This window comes from Vombatus ursinus, unplaced genomic scaffold, assembly GCF_900497805.2.
Source record: "Vombatus ursinus unplaced genomic scaffold, bare-nosed wombat genome assembly UNPS02014773.1, whole genome shotgun sequence".
Lineage (NCBI taxonomy): Eukaryota > Metazoa > Chordata > Mammalia > Diprotodontia > Vombatidae > Vombatus > Vombatus ursinus.
Genome location: NW_020954551.1, coordinates 32,418,150 through 32,443,653, shown reverse-complemented (window position 1 = coordinate 32,443,653; position 25,504 = coordinate 32,418,150). Strand labels below are relative to the sequence as shown.

Below are 25,504 nucleotides of genomic sequence, written 5' to 3'. Positions count from 1 at the left end.
TTGAGGCATTTATTGTAACTCATCAGTAATTAACATAACTTCCAAGAAAGATTAAATATTTAGTGTGGGCTTAAAAGCTTCCACAGGAAGGGAGTTGCCTTCTGTGTCTGTCTGTGTCAGTATGAGTGGAAAGTTTACATACTCTAGATTTCAAAGCCCACAAGTTGTACATTTTGATCTAGAATTATAGATTCGTGGACTGTTACAGTAGAAGGATCCCTAGAGGTCCCCTAGTCCACTGTTGTCAATTTATAGGTATAGAAACTGAGAACATGGAAGAGGGAATGACATTGAAATTGGCATGGATGTTAAATAAATTCCAAGCAGCTAGCCCAAATACTTGGACAAGCCAGAATCTTGGTTTCTTGGAAAAGAAAAAGAACTTTAAAGGTCATATATTCCAAACTCTCTCAATGGAGGAATCTCTACAGAGTAGGGATTTCCTAGATGGCAAGTGAGCATCTAGCTTCTGATTGTTCATCTCCAGTGATGGAGAGCTCACCACATCATGAACCATCTGGTAGTACAAGGCAACATGGAACAGTGGGTGATAGTCTCAGAGTTAGAACAAACTTGGTTGCAAATCCTGTCTTGGACATTTACTAGCCATGGGACCCTCTCTGAGCTTCAGTTTCCTCATAGGATCCTATTTTTAGATCTGGAAAGCAGCTCAGAGATCATCTAGGGAATAAGGCGTGCGCCAGGCACTGTGTTCAGTGCTTTACCATTATTATCCCAGCTGATCCTTACAACTGACTCATGAGGTAGGTGCTATTATTATCCCCATTTTGTGGTGGAGGAAACAGAAGCACAGAAGTTAAGTGACTTGCCCACAGAGCTAGTCACTTGGGTCACTCAGGTACCAAGTGTCTGAAGCCAGATTTGAACTGAGATCTTCCTGACTCTTAGTCTAGTATTGTGTCCACTGCATCACATCTAGTCCAGGTCAGCTCCTTTATTTTACAGAAGAGAAAACTGAGTCTTAGAAAGTTGAGGTTGAAGAGACTTGCTCAAGGTCACATAGTACAATTATCCCTTCCCCATTGCAGGGGTTGGGTGCCATGCTCTAGTGATACGGAAAATCCATGTAAAATTTTTTGGCACTCCCTTTGAAGAAATTTGAATTTTTTCTTTCTCTTTTATGGGGTGTTTACAGTACCTTATTATAAAATTTGGGTTGATAATATATAATACTGTACATATGTTTTATATATTTCTGAGTTTCTAAACTTTTTCTGTATTATCTGCTGGTCTTTGTGTGTCATCTGTGGCTGCCTCAAAACTCCCCCAAAATCCCTATTTAATTTCTTACGCTGACCAGCGACATCTCAAAACCTAGATGGGGAAAGTTGCAATGTGAAGGGATAACTGTTCTTCTCTTCTCAAGGCTGAAGATCCCAGTTCCTTCACATTCATCTTTTTACAGTAATTATTTCCATGGACTTATCTAAATGTCAATCAGATTCACTGCCATATGCTAATTACTCTTTGGATTAGATTTTCACATCTCTCCCAATCCAGTTCACCCTCCTCTACACTAGCTGGTTTGTCTCTATCAACCTTAAAATATCATGATTATCTTGGGGTATACAATGTGGGATACTTAGTACATGGACTATTATTCTTTGTCCCCCAACATTCTTTGTGTTCTCCCAAGCCTGTAACGTATTCTCCCTGCTTCTTTGTCAGTTGAAACACTCCCTATCCTTTAAAGGCCTACTTAAAAGCCACCTAACTGAGATACCATGATCCGTGGAGAGCCTGACCAGCTTAGCAGCAGAGTGACTCATCCTACCCTGCAGGGAACTTTGTGAGGACTCTCCAGAGAGAGAGAGAACATGAAGGAAGGTCCTCTTGTTCAGAATTGTGAGTGGCTTGGCCAGGTGTGTTCCCTACACAAATGAGTTATTATTCTAAATTTGTGCCCGCTCTGTCCCACTCTCCTTTTTATATGTATTTGTAGGAAAGTATGCCCCAGTTATTAAATGGAGTGGTGAGGATGGGGGTGGAATTCTTTATAAATGTTGTTCTTGTTCTGCCAATTGAATAAACATATTTTCAAAGAGCTAGTTGGACCTCTCAGATGATTGTTAGTGAGGAGCACACTGGTGGGGGCTTGTGAATTACAGTGTTGGGAGCAATCATTGATATGATTCTCCCTAGAACTCAAGGCAGAAGTCGATTCTCTGGGAGCCCATCTTTCTAATATCACTGTGAGTTGGGAGCACCCTGAGAGGGTGCTATGCAAATGATGACTTGCATACTAAAAATGGCTTAGGGGATATCATTCAGGAAATGCATATATGAAAAAGGGGATGGGTTAATCATGAAGTGTCTACAAAGGAACATAGATATCTTAAGAGCTACACTGGTACCTATGGAAAGCTAAAAAGCATAGAGGAAGGATTCAAGCATGTTGTACCATTTCCTATGAAGAGATTATGGGGGGAATTGGGCAAGAGTTATGCAGATTGATCTATATACCTGTAGATAAATTGTGAACAACACAGTTGAAGATAATATCTACTACGAAGAGATCATGAATCTATTGAAGTACTGAAGTATTTGATTCTGGGAATTCTACCAATACAAAAACTCCCTGAGGGCAAGGAATGTTTATTTTTATCTTTCTATTTCTAGAATCTAGCACTCCTTAATCAATATTTGTTGATTTGAACAAAGTAAATACTTCCTACAATTTAGGTCAGGAGTGTTAAGGAGCAGAAACTACTCATTTCATCTATTTGTGGATTTTTTTAACTGCAAAAGGATAGACATTGCTACGTATCGGGACATTCTTATAAGTAATTGACATCCATGTCTAAATCATGAAATATTGTCCCATTCAGTGCCTGGGCAGTTCAAATTTCTCTTCTCTTTCATTTTATATACTTTCCTCACATTTTCTTTCTCCAAAAATGAAACACATCCCTTGAATTTTCCAAAATCCTATGACTGGCCTTAACGTGAATTGACAGAGAATTTGTGGCTGACTTTCAACCTTGACAAACTTCTCTTAAACTGTTGGCATATGTTGTTTTATTGTGCTTCACAGATAAGGCTTTTTTTTTTTTTTACAAATTAAAGGTTTTTGTCAACTCTGTGTCAAACAAGTCTAACAGCACCACTTTTCAACAGCATGAGCTCACACCACATCTCTCTCATATTTTGGTAACTCTTGCAACAGTTCAGACTTTTTCCTTATTATTATATCTGTTATGGTGACTTGTGATCAGTGATCTTTGATTTCCATATAAGATGGCAAACAATCTATAAATGTTGTGTGTGTTCTAACTGTTCCACCGACCTTCTGTTCTGTTTCTTTCTCTCTCCTTGGGCATCTGTATTCCCTGAGACACAATAATATTGAAATTAGGGCAATTAATAACCCTACAATGGCCTCTAAGTGTTCAAGTAAAAGGAAGAGTCAATCAATGTGGCAAACTTCATTGCTATCTTATTTTGCCTTTTTTTATAATATCAATGCTTAGTGTAATGCATGGCACATAGTAAGTGCTTAATAAATGCTTGGTGACTGAGTGACTGACTTCAAGATCACTTATTCTAGCCTCTTACCAAATGTAGAAATGTCCCTGTCATCTCTTCACTCTTAAAAATTTTATTGATATATGTTAATTCCATATCAACATTGTGTCTAGATAAATCCTGGGCAAAAATAGAAAAAAAAACAGTTTAGCAAATACAACCCATATGATACACTCATTTTCATGGGACTTCTTTCTGTTTTTTGATGGAAATATGGCAAAGAAGTCTATTGAGAATAGCCAAGAATTCCCAAACCTCTAAGACAGGTTGTAAAAGACACCCTGCTCAGGAGTGTTAGGGCCACGAATATATAGTGAGTAGTGGACTGAAGCAGGTAGAATGGCAGACTGGAGTCAGGATGATCTGAGTTCAAATCTACTCTCAGACACTCATCAGCTATGTAACCCTGGGCAAGTTACTTAACACCTGTTGGCCTCAGCTTCTTTGTGTGTAAAAGGAGATGATAATAATAGCATATAATTCACAAACTTGTTGTGAAGATCAAATAAGCTAATATTTGAGAAGCACTTTAGGAAACTTGAAGCATAACATAAATGTTAGTTATTATTATGACAACAAGACAGAGGCGAAAGCCCTGAGAGTGGTGATCAAGGTACAGTCAGGGATAGAAGGGAGGCTGGTGTAAGAGCACACCTAGATTGTGAAGGTCAGAGCAAGGCCATGGGTCAGAACCAGGCAGGCAAGGTGAAGTCAGCAAACAGACCAACAAAAAAAGATCAAAGGCAATATTAGGTCTACAATCTGGGGATTGATTCATGGTGAGGCAGGTAGCGGAACTCAAAACAGGCAATAGATGTAGCATCCAGGGAGAAAGAGGGTCTGCCCAACAGTCAGGTATTCAAGGCAAGGAATCTAGGAAATGGGAATTAGGATTAAACCCAGACATAGTTCCTGGATGATGGGTACAGGACATCTTTTTAGCAAGGACTGTGATAATGGAAGCAAATGTTGTTTCATCTAGGCAGCGTTTATATATTTATTCTTAGGGCAGGAACTAATAATAACAATGATGATATTTTCTCTCTCTCTCTCTATCTCTGTTTCTGTTTGTCTTTCTGTCTCTTCTCTTTCTTTGTCTCTGCCTCTCTCTCTCTCTCTCTCTCTCTCTCTCTCTCTCTCTTTCATTTACAATGGATGAAAGAATGAATGAACAGCCATGAAACATGGCTAGCCTAGCGTTTAGGTGGAAGTGACTGGAAATACTTGACAACTTGACTGCAGTGGGAAAGAGAAGAAAATAGAGAAGGGAAGCTTCTGAAAATCATTTCTGATAGACCTATGTCCCCATTTCCTGACTTCTTAGGGTTAGGATTAAATAAAGTAAAGTCTCTTGAACTCATATTTGTAATTCCAATGCAGCTGAATTTTGATGGTTTAGGAGATGACAATGCAGATGTGAGATATCTGGATCCTTGGGTTCATCTCCTTCTCTCCTCCTGCATTATTTCTATGGTGTTTTCCATTTCACTCTCATTATCACTTCCCAGAGGGAGAACACAACATCCTTGTTAGTACGTGACAATGTGGAATTTGGCATTAGCCAGATAATAATTTCCCGAGAGAAAGTGACAGAGCCACCTTATTAAAACATTATTGCACATTATATATGGTCTCAGACATGACCAAAAAAAAAAAAACAGTGAGATGGTTAGAGTCAAAGCTTGTAAAATGTAGACCTGTTGGTTTTTATTGTTCCTTAATGTGTGCAGTAAAAAAGCATTGAACTGATAATTAAGCAAACTAGATTTTTAATCTTTTTCGTGACACTAATTATTTGTGAGAGCTTGGACAGGTTATAACTTCTCTGGATATCAGCTCCTCCTCTGTAAAGTGAAGTGGCCAGGTCATCAAAGATTCTTACTCCAGAATCCATAAACTTAAAAAAATTCTTTTGATAATTATATTTCAATGTAGTTTGTTTCATCTGTAGTCTTATATATTTTATTTTATGCATTTACAAACATTATTTTTAGAAGATGGACCAGATTGCCAAAGGTCAATGGCATAAAAAAGATTTAGAACCCCTGAGTTAGATTATTTCTATGGTGTTTTCCAGTGCCATCATTCTGTGGTCCTACACAGCTCTGGTAAAAGGTTTGGTATGAGAATGAAGGAGGGGCAAGTAGGAAGTAATGCTTAATTTCTTTCTGCAGATTAATCTTTTCTATCTGTTCTTCTATTTCCAAGTATCATCAGAAACTGACTCTGAGGTATTTACAATAGCTTTTATGATTTGAAGACTAGAAAATTCATAGCCCAGGGGAGAGGATAACATGGGAACTTTATCTGAGCAATAGTAGTGTGAAAGATGCTGGCTTTGGAGTTAGAGAAACTGAATTCAAAGTCTGGCTCCTCCACTTAATATCTTCATGTCTTTGGACAAGTTATTAAAAATCTCTGGGCTTCCTAGAATACAGCTGTAGAAATGAACTGGATTAGATGACCCTTAACCTCCCTTCCAGGTTGAAATCAATGATCCTGCAAACATAATGTTTATCTCCTCTTTCCAACACCAGTAGATTTGTCCAATATGGCCTCTTAAGAACAGTGAAAATGGTAAAGCTTGTACCTTCAGGGAGGACCTTGAAGAGGGTTGTATATACTGTAATATGCATCCCTTGGTGTTTAGGTCTAAGAATTTTATTTTTATGTTATTGATCAAATTTGGGTCCTAATGATTCTCACCCACTGAGTACCAACGAGGATGTGGTATGGCGAGGTGGAAAGAGCATTGAGTTTGGCCAGTGGTTTCAAATCCTAACATGCCTTTCATTATGTGAACCTTAGGCAAGACTCTTAATTTTCCTAGTCCTTAGTTTCCTCAAATGTAAAATGAAGGAAGGTTGGATTAGATGGCCTGTAATCTTCCTTTCATCTCTAAATGTTTTATGATCTCTAAATGTGTGACATTGTCTCTAAATGTTTGATCTTAGGATCATAAATGTATGATCTTATGATGACTCATGGTCACTAGAAATGTTGAGGAAAGAGAGGGATAGAGAGGTTGTGTTTTAGCTGCCTAAACAATTTAGGGTCTACGGGCCCTCAGATTAAGCAAGGTTTTACCATTGTAGGCAAAAGGATTAACTTTTTGCCATATATATCTGTAGATTGTGCAATCTGCCTACATAGGCTTCCTTAATGATGTAGAAGATTTTTTGGTTTCCTTTTAAAGAAATTTAATTTAATTTATTTTTAATTTATGAAATAAAACAAGCATCTCCATAACAACAGAATAAAAAAGATGATTGCACACAAAACAGCGAATCTCTTATGTACAATTTGCTATTCCTTTCAAATATACAATAAAGTTATCATGTAACTTTCTTTTTTCTTCTTTTTTCCTCCCCCTTCCCCAGATGGTTACCATTAGACACAATATGTATGTGTGTGTGAGTATATATACACACACATATACATATATGTATATAGGTATATATGTATGTGTATATATATATATATGTATATATGCAAAATCATTCTATGTATACTTCTATTTATCAGTTCTTTCTCTGGATACAGATAGCTTCTTCCTTCACATGTAGGGACAGTTAAGATGGCCCAGTGAATAGAACACTGGGCCTGGAGTCAGGAGAACCCAAGTTCAAATCCAGCCTCAGACCAGACACTTGATACCTACTAGCTATGTGATCCTGAGCAAGTCACTTAACCCCAATTGCCTCACAAAAAAAACAAAACAAAAAACCAACAACAAAAAACAACCAGAGTCCTTTATAGTCAATTTGAGTATTTATAATGGTCAAAATGACTTAGTTGCTCAAAGTTATTCTTAAAACAATATTGCTGTTACTGTTTGCAATGATCATTAATCAGAATCTTTTAAGCAATGGACTATCTGAATAATCAAATAAGGAGAAAGATTTTGACTTAATAGAACTTTTATTGAGAACGAACTTATCATGCAAAAAAAATGCACTTTGAAATTTGAATTTTATTTGAAAAGGAGGCTGAAAAAAATCATTGGAATCCAATATCCCCCCACCCACCTTGAACTCCTCGATGTTTCAGGAGCTCCTGTGTTCATGAAAAAGCACTCATATTCTATTCCTATATGATCAGACCTCTCAGACTGGCATTCTGGGAAACTCCTTCTATAAAACACCAGTGGTGCCATGCAACACGCTTCCTTTCATCTGAAAACAGCCTTCCTCCCCATGTTTATACAGAACATTTTTTTGGTTTTGAAACTATCTACCCACAAGCATCTTTCCTTTAAAAAAATATCCCACTGAGAAATATGCCTTAAAGTTGTTTGCTCCAGCACGACCCTTCTCTTCTGCCTCAGGGTGAGATGGCAGGGACTCTGGCTATCTCCCTCCACTCAGGCTCCAAGGGGACAACCCTTAAGAACGTTGGGTTTTGCTACAGGTGGGGCACAAGAGCTGACCCTTAGTCACGATGTAAGCTCGGCCAGTCAGTGGCTGCTCGCAGCCCTCGCAGACGAAATGCTTTCGGTGCCAGGCCAGATCTTCCACTCGCTGGTAGTCCTCGGAGAATATAATCTGGCAGAACAGAAAAAATAAACCGTAAGACTCATTTCAAACCTTAGGCAGGGAAAAAAAGGAGCTCACCCTGATTTATAAAAGGCAATAATCTGGCCATGTCATAAGCTCAAGACCCCAGACTCTCAGACCATTTAAAAAACAAACAAAAAACTATTTTTAAATTGACCCATAAGAGACTCAGGAGAGAAATTCTGTATCCATTCTCTATGTATGCGCATGGTATTTGTTGTATGTGTAATGCAGAATTCCTGGATACAGACGAGAAAGATTCTTCAGTTCAGGACTGCGGTTACTTGCAGTCAACTTTTTGCTTCATAATAATCCTGTGATATTCTTTGGACTGAAACCAAAGGCCAGCTCTCAGTCCTTATGTTCCCCTGAATCTGATGGATTAACCCCTCCTCTTACTCCAAGGCATTTTCACCGAGTGAAGTAAACCCAACTGCAGTGAGTTGGTGGGGTGAGTGACCTTCTAGGGCTTAGTTACTGATTAAGAAATATTTGGGTCCCCCGAGACAGTGATCATCTTAACCTCTGCTTTGAGGCTAGTGGAGGCAAGGGAGTTGATGTAGGACAGAATCATGTGGGTAGACCATTTCAACTCCCATCACTATGTTCCTGAATACTTACATGGCCTTGGAAATGACCTCAGCACTAGAAATCTTGGATGTTTCATTTTGGTATGGACAATAAAGCCACAGGGAATAGGAAAAAAACAGCAGGTCAAAAGGGGTCATGTTTTATTGAGATCTCATGAAATAGAGGAAAGGATACTTGACTAGGAGTCAAAATGCTTGACATTGATGTTAAATTTGGCTGAATCTTTAAAACTCTCTGGGCCTCTGTTTGCTAGTCTGTCAAATGGGGTTTATGATGCTGCCCATTCTAAACTATAGACTTGTTGTGAGGACTGAATGAGATGACTGATGGGACCACATTTGGATGGGTATAAAGCTCTTTATAGTTGTAATTAATAGGTTATACTGTTATTTTCTACTTTAGCAATCTTTCCATATGACTAGAGACATGCTTGCTTCTGGGAGTGATATAATTTCTCCCGGAAAGTTGGGGTATAAAAACTCCCACTACTTGACCATGTGGTTCATTTCCCCATAGCTACCATCTCTTGGACTGAGAGACACTATTGCTTCTCCATAGCAAAGGCCAAGAACTTGGGGCCATGCATTGATATGCCCTATAATCACTTTGTATCCTTTCCTCCCAACTACTAATGGTGACTTTGGGGCAGAGGTACAATGCAGTGGCGTGTGCTCTCACCCAGGTGGTCCTAGTAGAATGTAAGCTCCTTGAGGGCAGGGGCTATTAGGCTTTTGTCTCTGTATAGCCAGCATAGTGCCTGGAATATAGTAAGCACCTAATAAATACTTATTGAATTGAATTGAACTGGATTGAATTAAAAGGTGACAATGAGAGGCAGAAACAGGCATTCCTAGTCACAGACATGGAGAGGCAGTGACATAACCTTCAGCTATGGAGAGGGGAATCATTTGATGGACGTTCCAGAAACCTAGATCTCTGGGAGATAAGACTTCATAAGGGAAAGTGAAGCTGATACCATGGGAAGAATACCTGAGTCTGTAATCAGAGGACTTGGCTTCAGATGCATTCTACTAACATCATGTTGGGCAAGTCATTTCACCTCTGTGGGTTTCCTTCTCTGTGGCATAGATGGCCCTTGATGTCCATTTTATGTCCCTATGTAACTTGATAATTCCCTACATACGTATGGGCTCCACAGGGAAGGACTGTCTTTGCAAGAAATAACATCCTTACCTCATCACAGCCCTTGCAACGGGGCCGCACACTCTCGCAGTAATGGCGCCCACAAAGGGGAGCACCATTTTTCCAGAAGTAGATCAGGTCAACCAGAGGTTCAGAGCACTTGGCACACACAAAGCAGGCGGGATGCCACTGCCTATCATAGCCAGCCCTGTCTGCGTACACCACGGGGCAGTCTGAGGGGGCAGCCTGTTTACAGTGCTCACAGATCTGAAAGCAAAACACAAAAAGGGACAAGTGAGTGGATGAGTCAATTCAGTCACCATCCTGAAAAGCAAACCAGCAAAAATTTATCATGGGCTTTTGCTGGGCATTGTGGGGGATAGAAGGGAAGGGTTAAAAACATGCCAGAGGAGATAGAATATAGAAGAGTGAGTGCCAGTCAAGGAAACTTGGGTTCATACCACACCACTGACACATAATGTCTCTATGACCCTGAATGGGTCACATATCCTCCTGGTGCCCCAAGCAACCCTCTATTACTATGTTACTGAGGCTGATTATCTTCACGGGTAGAGGGAGTTTTCTCACCTTCATTTCCCTGCTACAATGAAATTATTGAGAGAAAAACAGTCAAAAAACCTAGAAGGACACGTTTTCTGTCCTTGATAAATTATAAATACATGGTACCGTTGGGGAAATGAGGCTTAGAAGAATGAAGCAAGGAGTACTAGACAGCATATCTGTAAGGACTAAATAGCATGGTTCTGATCGGTGGTGTCACTTTCAAATAGAAAGGGATTCCTGTGGGTCACATATTTTCTTAGAAAATCACAAATTAACATTATCTATGTTGCATTGTGTTGTTATTTATTTTGTGAAACATTTCCCAGTTACATTTTAATCTGGTTCTGCCACACTGAGGAGTTTTGACAGCCCCATTTGACATTTCTTGTTCAGACTCCCTGGTTAAGACTGGCCGATCATTTACTAGTTGGGGATAATATAAAGGGGATTCTTGATCAGGCGCACTAATTATGCAAAGGGGACTGTTGATCTGGTACTCTGTAGACTAGCTGTTTTCTGAGGTCTTGTGCCTTGAAGTTCTGTGATTTGCTATGCTGTGCTGGAGAAGGGAAAGAGCTGTACGGACTAGAGTAATTATGGAAGACTTCTCAGAAGTCATAGGTCTTGAACTGTAACTTGAAGTGGGACCAGGATGTAGATGGGAGGAAAACAATTCCATCCATCCCACACTTACTGACCGCTGTCCACACACAAGGCATTGTTCTGGCTGCTTTATTATAGGCAGGTTCACAACCTTAGAGTCACCCTTAGTTCTCCTTCACCCCACATATTGAATCATTTGGCAAATCTTGTTGTTTACACCTTTCCAGTATCTCTCGTATATATATATATATATATATATATATATATATATATATATATATGTGTGTGTGTGTGTGTGTGTGTGTGTGTGTGTGTGTGTGTGTGTGTGTATATACACATACATACATATATACATATATACACATATACATACATACATACACATATATGTGTGTGTGTATATATATATGTGTATATATATCCCCTTCTCTCGACTCATACAGCCACCACCCTTGTGCACATCCTCATCTCCTGTCCCCAGGACTATTACAATAGTCTTCTACTTGGTCTGTTGGCATCAAGTCTGTCTCCATACTTCAACCCATCCTTCACTCAGCTGCCAAACTGATCTTCCTAAAGCACAAAACTGACTATTTTATACCTACCACTCCCTACTCAATAAACTGCAGTGGTTCCCTAGTATGTCCAGGATCATATATCAAATCCTTTGGCATCTCAGTCCTTTTATAATGTGGCCCCTTCCTGCCTTTCCAGGCTTCTTGGAAAGATGTTCTTTTTTTGTTTGTTTGTTTTTGTGAGGCAATTGGGGTTAAGTGACTTGCTCAGAGTCATACAGCTAGTAAGTGTCAAGTGTCTGAGGCAAGATTTGAACTCAAGTTCTCCTGACTCCAGGGCCGGTGTTCTATCCACTGTACAACCTAGCTGCCCCTCTTTCCAGTCTTCTTACACTTTACCCCTTTCCAGGTACCCTAAGATCCAGCTACATTGGCCTATTTGTTGTTCCTAGCACAGAACACTCAATCATCCTTCTCCTGCACCTTTGAACTGATCTCCCACCCATCTGTGCCTGGAACCCTCTCCCTACTTACCTCACCTCATGGTTTCCTTCCAGACTTAGCTCAAATGCTGCCTAAGGCAGGAGGCCTTTCTGACCTCATTCCCCACCCCTGTTCCCTTCCCTCAAAGATGACCCTCCATTTTCACCATATATATCTTGTATGTACATTGTTATCTGCACGCCTTACTTAGAATGTGAGTTCCATGAGGACATAAAATTGGCCTTTAACCATTCTTTGTATCCCCTAAGCTGAGCATACTGCCTGGTACATAGTAAGTGCCTAATAAATGCTTGTTGACTGACTTTCAGATCTACAGTCTCACCTCATTTTATTTTCAAGACTGCACTGTGGGAAGTAGGTGGCATTAATGTCCATCCTATTAGTGATAAACCCCAGCTAGAAATTCACTTGTGATACTTGTTGATTGATTAATTTCACTGGAGTATGGAGTCCCCTGGTAAGCAAATTCCCTCTACCAAAAGCAAGTTGGCACCATCTGAGTAACTTATATTATTCAGGGTTGCTTAGGTCCCTGAGAGCTTAGTGACTTGTCAGTCATGTAGTCAGTATATGTTAGGGGCAGGACTTGAACCCAAGTCTTCCTGACTCCAAGCCAAGCCAGCAAGCATAGTGGATAAAGCCCTGGGCCTGGAGTCAGGAAGGACTGAATCCAAATATGGCTTCAGAGTCTTATTTGCTATATGACCTGGGCAAGTCACTTAACCTCTGTTTGCCTCAGTTTCCTTAGCAATAAAATGGGGATAATAACAGCACCTGCCTCAAGGACTGCTATGAGGATCAAATGAGATTTTACATACACACAGACACACATCTATACATATATTATATAAAATATTTACATATGTGTATGTATGTATGTAGGTAGGTATATATATATGTATGTATTATGTATGAATGTATGTATATAGTGCTTAGCACAGTGCCTGGCACATAAAAATTTCTACTAAAATACTTATTCCCTTCCTTCTCACTTCCTTAAAATTATCCCTTGTAAAATTCTAATACAGAGGCTTCCATTTTTCCTTAAGGTCAAGAGAAAGATGTTTTTTGCTAATGTGATGCATTTGTAATGTGATTTCCTAATGCAACTGTGTATGCAGACTTCTCTAGATGGCCTGGAGCTAACCAGAGGTCCTTAGGCAAACTGTAATAATTAAATTAATTCATTAGTTTCATGATAGCCTAAATATAGCTGGGAAGGGTAGGTTGTGAGTGCTGTTTGGATATGAAATACATTTTCTACAAGGCTGGCTGAAAATGTTAAAAGTTTTACAATTTCCAAGGTCATGAGTCCCATGGGAAAGGAACTAGCTTATTTTTTCCCTTTGGAGTATATGTCCAAAGGACACAAGTATCTTGTGAAGGGTAGGTCAGGGTTCTGAATTTCCTTCTATTGTCTGGAGGTCTTGAAGGCCTGGATGATGTGTTTTTAAATAATTAGGCCTGCCTGGTCATTTGCAGTTCAGGGGATTTCTCTGCAGGATGGGAGTTTGGATCTGATGACCATGGAATGGCCTTTTCAACTGTAAGATGCTGCTAGTCTGGGAAATGGCTCATGCCTTGGAACAAATATTCTGATGCACAATTACATTCTGAAAACATCAGGAGTGCCGTGGCCCAGGAGCGGCCAGGTTTAGCATGTAACAGCATTACCAGTTAAAGAAGGGAAGGCACATCAGATCAGTGGGAAAGAGGTAGATTATTTAGAAGAGATAGTCCAAGGTAAGTTCTCTATCTAACCCCAAACTGTTTCCCCGCTCAGGACTACTAAAAGGGAGTTTGTAGTTTGTCCCAAAGAAGAGGCAAGATGAATTCCCATCATGCCATGTCATTAGGCAGAGCTCTCCAGATCACTCCATTCCCTCCCCAGCCTTGCCTAAAAGAGTAAGTCACCCAAATGCTATGGGTATATGCTAGGCTCTGTGCTAAGCTTCAAAGACAAAATGGAGATTTTGTCTTTGAATCTGGAGATTCAAAGACAAAAACCAAATAGTCCTTGACCTCAAGAGACTTATATTATCTTCAGGAAGCAACATGTACAATAACAAATGGTCTGGTGTTTACAATGGGTTATCTGTAGAAGAGGTGAACCTTTGCACTTGGTCTAAAGCAGGTCAATCCCATATCAAAGGACCTGAGGATTTAAAGCTGAAGAAAATTAATGGCCATGGAATCCAATCCCTTCCTCAACACAGTTTTTAAGATGGAGAAATTGCGACCTAGAAAGACTTGTCCAACCTCACAGACAAGAAATAGAACTGGGATTTGAACCCAGGTTTTCTACTTCTGAATCCAATGCTTTTTCATCACTGCTAGGATACCAGAGCTGTCCTAGGTGCTGTGGAGATTTACTAGAACTAGGAACATTGTCTCATCGCTAGAGGACATTCTCTGATCTCTTCTTATATAACCTTAACTTACCTGACTACACTAATTTTCATAGATGCTCTATCTGCTCCTGGTTTCAACTTTCTCAGTCATCCAAGAGTGGTTTTAGAATATCAGTGCCTCTATGGCTTCACAATATCTCAATTACAGACTTCATTTCTTCCAGTAGCCTTTAAAACACACAGCCTAATTGCCATTTTATGAAAACAAGACATCCCAAATAATAAGATCTGTCAGCACATGTCAGGAATTAATTTTCTTTTTCTTGCTGATGAGCTGTTTTCTGTGTCTCTTTCTTATGAAAGCTTAAGAGATTCCAGAGATTAATGACTTAGGTGACCCAGAAGAATTCCTGTACCCCAAATTCTTGGTCTCAGTCATGGAGTTGAGACTGGATCATGACCATTATTTTTAGTTATGAGCTAATAAAAATGGGGAAATGGAGAGCATAAGACCCTAAGACAAGGCTTTTTTTTTCCCCTTCTGGCCTCACCCCCTAATCATGAGTCAGCCAGATGATTATTTTTCCCTTTGATGTTTTCCCCTCGATTTAGTTTTTATCCATCGGGACATGAAGCAATTCAGCCACCCTGTTAATCTGTTATCCTCCTCAAGGGACATCATGCAATGTAGTCAAACTTTATCATTCTTGTTTTTTGTATAATGCATCTAGATGGCCAGTGGAGAGAGTATGGGGCTTGGAGGCAAGCAGGCCTGAATTTGAATCCTGCCTCAGATGCTTGCTAGCTGTGGGACCTCTGCTAAGTCATTAACCCTTTTCAGTCTCAATTTCCTCACTTGTAAAATGAGAGAGTTGGATTCAATGGCTTTTAAGTTTCCTTCCAGTTCTAAATGTATGACTAATGTTCATTTTTCTTCCTTTGGTTTCCTTGTTCTACCTCTATCCCCTACACATTCCTTATCCAAATACTATCTGGACTTTTAAGTCCTATCTTGAGTTTATTTTGCCTCTTCCATTAAGCCTTCTTTGATAACTATGGCCTTCATTTATCACATGGAATCATATAAATCTATGATTTTGAAGAACTATCTGAAATTATTTTGTCCAATCTTTTAATCTTAAAAATTATTAAACTGAAACCTGCAGACATAAGTGACTTGTTCAATGTCACACAACTAATAAGAAAAAAAGTAAGGATTTGAACTCAGATCTCTGGACTCCAATCCAAGATTCATTCTCCATCCTCTGAAATCTTAAAGTGCTTTGTTGTTATTGGAAAATGGGAATGAGTAGTGGTGCCAGAGTCCAAGATTAGGAATTCTTAATCAAGTTGATATTTCACAAATAGCGTTAAAGCAACAAATCAGATGGAGAGCAAAGTCACATTATTACTGGAGAATAAGGGAGAAAAATGCTTGTTGAATGCTATTGATTGACTCAAATGCCATTTGATACCCAACCATTGTGCTTTGACTGACCAATTGTAGGTCTAATAATGGACATCCTGTAAGAACATGTATTTCCTAGCACAGTGAGTATAGCATGTAGAATTGAAGCTAATATCTTATGGAATGGTAGAGTGTCACAGTGGTGAGCCTAGTAAACTGGGTTACATGTTCCCTTTAAACCCTGGAGAACCTAAGTCACTGAGGCAGGCTTGATTCAAGGAAAGAGTGGTGTTTGCTCAATTATAAAGAGAGGGAAACAGTATCTATAACATTCTTATTGAAGAGCAGAGCAAAAATTCCAAATTGTAGCAAAGGTTGAAATGGTTTAGTAAAAATGTCTGAAATGTAGACTCTTTTTAAGAAAAAAAAATTTATGATTCTTAATTGTGCTTTGAGAATGAGGCAGTGTTGCTAGCAGAGATCCTCTGGGCCCTTTTATATGGATAGAAAAGAATGATTTATAATTAGTGTACCACTTATTTCCAAAGAACTTAAAACAGGCTGGTTACTTACAGAGTTTAAGCATTTATCTTTTAATTTTATCCAGATGGGGGGAAGGGAAGAGAATAAGCATTTATTAAGCACCTACTATGTGTCAGATACTGTATTAAGCACTTGATAAATATAATTTCATTTGATCCTCACAACAACAGCGGGAGGTGGGTGTTATTATTATCTCCATTTTACAGTTGAAAAAACTGAGGCAGACAGAGGGTAAATGATTTGCTCAGGGTCACACAGCTAGTAAGTGTCTGATGCTGGATTTGGACTTAGGTTTTCCTGATTCCAGACCAGCACTCTATCCACTGTGTGACCTATTGGCTTATTATTATACAATTGTCAATATGAGAAATTACCTTTTTTAGTGGAAAACTTCTGTTCAAAATCTTCTATCCTCCTAGTAAGTGCACAGAATAACGAAGTGATGAATAATTTTGCATCTTCCCTCAACAATTAAATTTAATAAGCATTCAAAGCATCAGCTAAGCCCCGGGAAAACAAAGACAAAAAAGAGTTGCTGCCCTCAAGGTGCTTACTGTCCACTAGGAGGACAAGGTAAGAAATTGGAAATGATAAAATCCCTAACTGGAGAGAATCAAGAATTCACTGATAATGATAGAATCCCGTTTTACTCTTGATAGAATCCCTAGGATTTTCCCAACAGGAGTGACCAATTTATAGTTTGTTTCAGGCAACAGCAGACTAATATGGTCAATAGTTACACACACTATCTCTTTGGCCTAAACTTCACCATCTTAAAGTGCTGGATAAAAAATCCCTCTAGACTCTGGTGGTTTAACACTATAATCCCATTGCTTTGAATGGCCAAGGGTCATATCCCCATCATACATTGTATCTTTTTGGAGACTCCTTAACCAAGTGCTGGTCCAGACTAATCCAGATAGGATTGTGAAAATTTCACTATTACAACACAGTAAATATTACACAAGAGCCTTAAATCCAAGCTCTGGTTTCTTTCCAATGCAAATACTCACAATTTATTTATAAACACAATCTCCCTATTTCCTCTTATGGTGATTATTCACTATCTTCACTTAGCAACCAACTAGATCACCAGGGAGGGACTTTCCCCCAATTATTGTTTCTGATGTCTGTAGCACTCTCCCCCTTCTTCATGCTGAGAGTATTTAAAGGTATGTGTGTATAATATCTATACTTCCTTTATCTGCCACCTCTACTTCTTTGGGAAGGAGAAATGGACTTGTTATCGAACATGATATTTTCTACTGTCAGGGGTAAAACCATCAACATTTCTAACTCTCAAGTCTCTGTATCATATCTGTAGTTAGGGGCAGAGGAGTAGGCTTCATGTGAAGTATAACTGTTGAATCTGTAATGAGGTGCTCTTGGGCCTGGTAAAGTATGGAGCACAATAGTTCCTTTGGACTGACTGTTTCTACATACGAAGGAGAAGTAACATAAGTACAATGGAAAGAAAGAACACTGGATTTGTAGCCAGAGGTCCTGGGTTCAAACCTTTCCTACTATGAAACCTCAAGAATTTCTTCTATAAAAAAGGCAATTGGACCAGATTGCATTTTCCAGCTTTAAATCTATGAGACTGTGGTGCTATGGATGGGGTGGTAGAATCCTGGTAACTACTTGGTTCTGCCAAAACAAGGTACTGGATAGGCTGAAAGAAAGGACAGGGTTTAGAGAACCCAGAAAACTGATAATTATTTAGGACTACTCCAAAGGCTATTCTGGCAGAGTGAAGAGTAAATAAGGTATCTGTTCCATCTTTGCCCTTTCTTCTTGCCAATTTTTTCTCCTTCTTTCATCTTATAGAATAAATATTGCATGAAGATATAAGAGAGTATGAAAACAAATTCAAACCCCAGGTCTACCACTCACTTAACTCTGGGTCTCAGTTTCCCTGCTCAGTAGGGCTGGAATGGAACAGATGATCTCCACGGTCATTTCTACATCTAAATCCAATGATACTTTATTCTTCTGATGATTGAGGAGAGCTGTGTTTTCAAATTTCCAGAGAAGATTCAACAGGAAAGAAAAAAGTTGACTAGCCCACAAGCCAAACATTTGCTTGGACAATGTCCTGGAAGATTCATTTGCCCACAAGAATGTACCTTAGCAGCAGCCTATACAAACTCCAACTAAGCTCTCAAGTTCCCTGGAGTTTCCGTCTGCATCCCAGACATTTGGCTGCTAGGAATGGGACAAGGCTATATTTCAGAACCCTCCCAGCCTTATATGGCCCCTGAATGTTCATCTGTTGAGACTCTGGAACATTGGACTTTGTGCATTCTCTGTCCCCACTGTAGAATTCCAGACCAAATTAATGGAACTTTATGAATGGAAGGAATGTTCCAATTTTCCTTTTCCTTTTTTTCCCCCACTCAGGCCCTCCATTTCAAGGTTATAATGTAATCGTTTGACTTCACAAAAGGGATTCTGAAACAATAACAGGGATTGAGTAAAACTTTGTATTTATGAGCTGCAGTGGCTTTTTAATTGGGGTTATGGAGTAGGAACAGAGATTAAGAGCTGGAAAGGACCTTACAGGCACTAACTCTTTCATTTTATGAATGAGGCTAAGTGACTTGGTTAGGGTCACAAAAGTAATACAGGACAGAAGTGAGATTTGAATCCCATTTCTCTGATTGCAAATCCCGTAATCCTTTCACCATATTGCAGTGCTTTGTGGAAGAAGTGAAAAATTCTTGAGCCAAAGGAATCTTCTCTGGAAACCTGGGAATCTGATTTCTGTAAAGGCACTCAGAAAATCATTTAAACTGAATGAAACAGTTTGGCATACATGCAGACACTCATTGGTTTAGCCCGGCTCCCTAAGCCTGGCAACACCTCTAAATTTCATCCCTGTGGGTTAATGTCTTGAAAAACAAGGGATATTGGTCAGATTGAGACAAACTTATTTTAGGCTGAGTTCCCTCTAGACACAAGACTCTTTAAGGCCAACTAATTAGGGGCCCGTGACCTATGGAATTGTATTGGGGGGAGAAATGGGGAGGTTGGACAAATATTCAAAGATTGACTCCTCATCTTAAAGTTTCAGAGAGCAGGACTAGAAATTCTCAGTTAGCTAGTCTTGTTTATTTTAAAACCCTTGGATTCTGGTAGACAACCATGATATTGATCCTTCTATTAAGATCTGCTAAGATTTTGCAGTGCAGCTAGATAGCGCAGTGGATAGAGCACCGGCCCTAAAGTCAGGAGGATCTGAGTTCAAATCCTGCCTCAGACCAAACACTTGACACTTATATAAAACTTAATGACATTTAATAAAATTAACATTTAACAATTAAAATTGACACTTAATAAAGTTAAAGAAAAAAGAATTCACCATAACTTTCTCCACCTAAACTAGTGGAAAAAATGAAGGTAAAAGGTATGGTCAATTTTTTTAAAAATTATAAAGTTGGTTTAACTGACATAATGGGCAATGAATGCCAGTAGGCAGTTAATTTAATGGGAAAATAATGACAATCCAATTAATAGTTAATAAATGATGATGGTTAAATTATTAATTTTTTAAAAATGATATTGCCTTATGCAATATTCATTTTTCATGCACCATAACTAAATCTTTCCCCCCTTGGTTTCTGTCTCCTTTTTAACATGGTAACTAGAAACATGGGTGGTTTTTCATGGGTTTACTCAAAACAGACAAAGGAAAGTGTAACCATGTCTCTCCCCTACTGAAAAACTGAAAGGGTTCCCTATCACCTCTGGAATTAAGATGCAAACTTCTGTTTAGTATTTAAATTCCTTCACACTCTGAATCCAGCTTACCTTTTCAGGTTGGTTACACATTTCTTCCCTTCACTTGGATCTATGTTCTATTCAAACGGGCCTATTAGTCCTTCCCTATATTTGACATCCCATCTTTTGACTCCTATGCTCTTTCCTCATCTCCACATCTTAGAATCTCTGGTTTGTTTTAAAAAACTCAGATCAAGTGCCATTTTATACAAGACGTCTTTCCTGATTCCCTCTCACCGCTAGGACCCTCCTGAAATTACAATATATAAATTAATTATATTATATTAATTTTTTATTTATTCATAAGGTCATAGTATCATAGACAGAGCTGAAAGGAACCTCAGAGACCATCTAGACCAACCCCCTCATTTTACATTGTTTTCCCAGAAGTCCTTCAAGGCAGGAAATGTCTTATTTTCTGTCTCTGTATCCCTGACACTTAGCACTGTGCCTGGCCTGTGCTTAGTAAATGCTTCTTGAATGAATGAATGAGTAAATGAAGGAATTCAGTTCAGTCTCTAAGTAGACGTATGTTGCTTAGCCAGTTTTTGGCTATCTTGTAATACACACTGGTCACTTGAGCGTCGTAAGATGGAGAGGTAGGATAGGCTGCAGCCAGACCAGAGGACTTGGCTGCAATGTAGGCATTTCATTGAGATTGGCTCAGGAAAAGAAGACAGCTCAGTGAGGATGCTGCAGCTCCCTGAAAATGGATTGGCCTTATCCTCAGGCTCCAAACAAAAGGAGCCCTCACAGCAGGAATTCCACACAGGTGTGAAGGAGTTCATGGAAAAGCCCTTTGGATGTAATTATTTCTTTCTTCTAATTGGCCTTACAATATAGGAATCTTTCTTCTTCTTTTTCTTCTTTGAGTAGAGGAGCACAAAACAACTATAGTTTGCATCTGTTCTGTCTATGATCTCAGAATTCAGTTCAAGTCAGTAAACATTTATTAGGCATTTACTATGTACCAAGCACCATGCTAGGCACAAATCGCATTCCATCTGCTGTCTCATCTTTCCTTTGCACAGGCTATCTTCTATACCTGGAATGCAATCTCACCTCACCTTCACCTCTAAGAATCCCTAACGTCCTTCAGAGCTTGCCTCAAAAGTTTCCTTCTACGTGAGATAAGGCCTCTCCTTAACTGCCCTCCCCACCCCCATTCCCCAACTGCTATATCTTTCTCCTACAAATTAACTTGTATTTATTATGGATGTAGCAGGGGCTGCTGAGAACCAGGCCAGGGGTCAGGAAGAATTGACTGCAAATCCAGCCTCAGACACTTAATAGCTGCGTGACCCTGGGCAAGTCACTTAACCCCTGCTTGCCTCAGTTTCCTCATCTGTAAAATAGGCTGGAGAAGGAAATGGCAAACCACTCCAGTATCTTTGCCAAGAAAACCCCAAAAGGGGTCAGGAAGAGTTAGAAAGAACTAAAGAACATTACATATACCTTTATTTTGTGCATATTTCTATGTGCACTTCTTGGATTGCCCTACAGAATGTAAGCACCTTGAAGGCAGGGGCTACTTCACCATGTCCTTAGTATACTGTCTGGCACAGATGCCTGATAAATGCTCATTGATTGGTTGATAGACATTGGTAATACAAAGATGAAAAAAGATGCCCTCACAGAACCTACATCCTATCCAGAAGAATTGGATTAAAGTAGACTGACAGCACCACGATGGATCCAGATGGAATCTCGGGGTGAGCTACCTGATAGTAGAGGCTGAGGACACTATAATGGGGGAACAGCACCCTAAAAAACATGTTGAACTTCCATTTGTCTCAGGTAACCCAGGACTAAGAATGGAGGGAGGAGACCCAGAAGTGACTTAGGAACACATAATCATTGAATGCCAGAACTGGAGGGCACTTCAATCCACACATATTTATTAATCATCTACTACACACTTAACATGGTATAAAGGGTGGGGGAAGACACAAATTTTAGATAAAACCTGATTGTAGCTTTTATGGAGTAAGAGCTCATCTATCCCAACTACCTTCTCAATACATGGAACTTGACTACAGCATCTCTGACAAATGATCCTCCACCTATCTATGTGTAAATGCCTCCAGTGTTAACAGGCTCAATCTATTTTCAGACACATCTAATTGTTGTAAAGTTCCTTCTTCTATTCAGCCAAAATTTTCTTCCCTGTGTCTTTGACTCATTTTCCTTTGTTTTATCCTCTGCAGTCAACTAGAATCAATTAATCAACAAATGTTTATTAAATGCCTGCTATATGCCAACTCTTTAAATATCTAAATATTTGAGGGCTGTGATCTCCATTAGGAAAGATATTGTGACATAATGGATAAAGGGAAACCTGGGTTCAAATCCTGCCTTTGATATATGCTGGCTGTGTGACCCTCGGCAAGTCTCTTAGCCTTTCAATTGCCCAGGTAATTCTCCAAGACTCAATTGCAGATTTGCATTAGTGGAGAGATTTTTCTTATTGGGAACTCCCTACAACTATTAAATTACATTTCTTGACTTAATAACATCCCATACATCCTTTTTTCATGCCTTCTGGGGGAATATACATGATCCTGACTTTTTAAAGACCATGCTGACAATGTACTAGGAAGGGAAATTATTCCTCCTCACTCCCTCCACTTGGAAACGATACGTTGACCACAAGAAGCCTTTTCTGATCCTCTAATTGCTTAGCATCTAGGTGGCACAATGGACAAATCTGGGACCTGGAGTCAGGAAGATCAGAGTTGGAATCTTTCCTGAGATGCTAATGAGTATAGGATCTGGGCTGATCACTTAACCTCTCTTTGCCTCAGTTTCCTTGTCTGTAAAATGATGGTGGTAATAACAGCATCTTCCTCACTGGCTCATTGTGAGGATCAACATATGTAAAACACTTGGCAACCCTTAGAATGTGATCTAAATGCTAGCTATTTTTTTTATGAACTAAGACAGATACCCTGGGCACATAAATAGAGACTTCTTAGTTAATATCCATTAACGAGGGTCTAATTATTCAAACAGATATGAATCATAATGCCAGACCTAGAAAAGACCTTACAGGTCATCTGGTCCAACTCTCTGATTTTGCTGACAGGGGAACTGAAGCCCAGAGAGATGAAATCAATTACTGACAGCCCCACACGTAGTAAGTAAGCATCAGGGGTAAAATTCGAACCTGGGTCTTCTAATTTCTGAACCCTTATCCTCCACTGTCTCCTACACTATCAGTCAGCCCGCATTTCTCTATTTTCTTTACAAGGTTAACAATGACAACAACAATAATAGCATTTATAAAATGTAAAGAACATTTATGTATGTTAACTCACTGGATTGAGACAGACCATCATGCCTTTTTTAAAACACTGTTGAAATTCAGATACATTGGCCAAGATTTGTCAGGCATCTCATCCATCCTTTCATTCTATAAATCCATGTAGCTGTTGAAAAGGACAATTTTCTAATCTGAATATGCCAGCCTTACTATGATAATTCTTACAAACAAATTCAACGGAAAATCCCCTGGATCCCACCCCTCCCACCTCTGTTCTTATCATGATTGTCCTGATCATGGTTTCCCCGCAAGATTTAGATTTCTCCTGTAGGCCTTAGTCTGCCAAGCTAAGCTGCCTTTCCAACATCTGGCCATATAGTTTCTCTTCTTAGATGAACACAAATCCGAAGCACTTACCCTAAGACCACCCCATCCCCCAACTTGGTTTTAAGTGCAAAGAAGAAAATTAACAGGTGCAACGAAGGCTGGCAGCACAAAGACTTCATTGTGGGAGCAGCTTAATCCACAAAATATGGCCCTGCAGAGCAGGGACATCCCTACTTGCATCCACCCAAAGGAAGCTAATGTTAACATATTAGAGCAAATTCTAAATAAGAAACAGACAATCTACCAGGCCATCACATTCAGTCTCCTACCAGCTTCTGCTCCCCAGCTCCAAAGGGTAAACAGGGAGTTACGGAGTGGAAATTCTTTACCATTTGCCTGAAACAAACCATAATATACCCACACTTTGAAAAAATATTGTCACCCTACCAGGTGGAAAAGGTCAACTAAAATGTCCCCAGATCAGATACCACCTCCTACATGCAGAGCTGGGTTCAAATCCTAACTCTACCCCTAACCTGAGTAGCCTTGGGCATACCTGTTAATCTCTCAGAAACTCAGTTTCTTCATTTGTACTGTAATAATGCCAACAATAGCTAGCATTTCTATAATGCTTTAAGATTTGCAAAACACCGTACCTACATTTTCTTTGGATGTGTAAAATGAGTGGGTTGGACGAGGTGATCTCTAAAGGCCCTTCCAATTCAGAATCTATAACCCTTTTGTCCTAGAGTCCTGGATTTGACTCTAGGGCCAGGGTTCCTAATCTGGGATAAAGTGAATGGTCTACATCACCTCTTTATTTTCATGAACCTGTAACTGAAATTTAACATTTCCTTCAATTCTAAATGTAGGCAACAAGTATTATTCTGAGAAGGAGTCTGTCCATAAGCTTTATCAGACTACACAGGTATCCATGACATAAAAAAGGAAAAGGAGCGCTGCTCTAGGGGAAAACAAACAAACAAGTGAACAAACAAACAAAGCAAAACAAAAAGCATTGTCAGGTCAGTGCTTCTTGTTTGCTGGCAAAACGAATAGCGAGAGATTCATGGCACCATTGTATGATAAAAAGGGTCCAGGATTTCGACTCTAAGAATGTGTATTCAAATATCAGTTTTTCCAATTATTGGCAATTGAGCTTTGGGTAAGTCACAGCCTTTCTGAGTCTCAGTTTCTCCAAATGTAAAATGAAAGGGCTGGATTATGACTTCAAAGGTCCTTTCTAGCCTCCGTCTATTCTGTAGTTTTCTCCAGGGATTTTGCAGAGCATTGGAAAACTTGATTATTGCTTTGGCATTCTGTCCTATTCGTTGCAGCTTTAAGGGCAGTCAGTCAGCTGGTGGAAAACAATTGGATTATGAAACAGAGCAACACAATTGGGTCTTTCTTTCTCCCTGGTCCACTGGGCTGCCGTTTTTTCTTAAACACAACTATAAAGTCATTACCTATTAAGAGTTAAAGGAAAAAAAAGCTAAAGTTCTTCAGTTTTATCTTTTGTCTTAAGTTCTCAGAGGAAACAATGTTAGAGAAGGTTGATTGTTGGCTGAAAGACCTACTTAGAACATGACCAAGATGTTAGTTTGTCTAAGAAGGGATCACCCACTCAGGAAACTCCTGTGCAAGGATGATTTGGGTCAATGCTCCCCAAGTCCCCGAAGATGTGCATTTGGGTACAAACACATGAGAAAAGGTCCATGCTGGTGCATCCTAATGGAAACTTTCATCCTAATGCTAAGAGCTCACATGTATATGACCCTGGACAATCTAGAAAGCATTGTTTTCTCAACAAC

At 39.4% G+C, this 25,504-nt stretch overlaps 1 protein-coding gene across 1 annotated transcript in view; it reads right to left on the bottom strand.

Moving 5' to 3' along the window:
* Window positions 1–7,448: 7,448 nt before the first annotated feature.
* The window catches only part of LMCD1 (LIM and cysteine rich domains 1), an 80,038-nt gene continuing 61,982 nt past the window's right edge, over window positions 7,449–25,504 (bottom strand). Inside the window, exons 5-6 of the mRNA XM_027864112.1 lie at window positions 9,888–10,103; window positions 7,449–8,090 (exon numbers count right to left, since the gene is read on the bottom strand). Coding sequence (XP_027719913.1) covers window positions 7,932–8,090; window positions 9,888–10,103 — 375 coding nt within the window. The 3' untranslated portion in view covers window positions 7,449–7,931. The remainder of the gene's footprint in view (window positions 8,091–9,887; window positions 10,104–25,504) is intronic.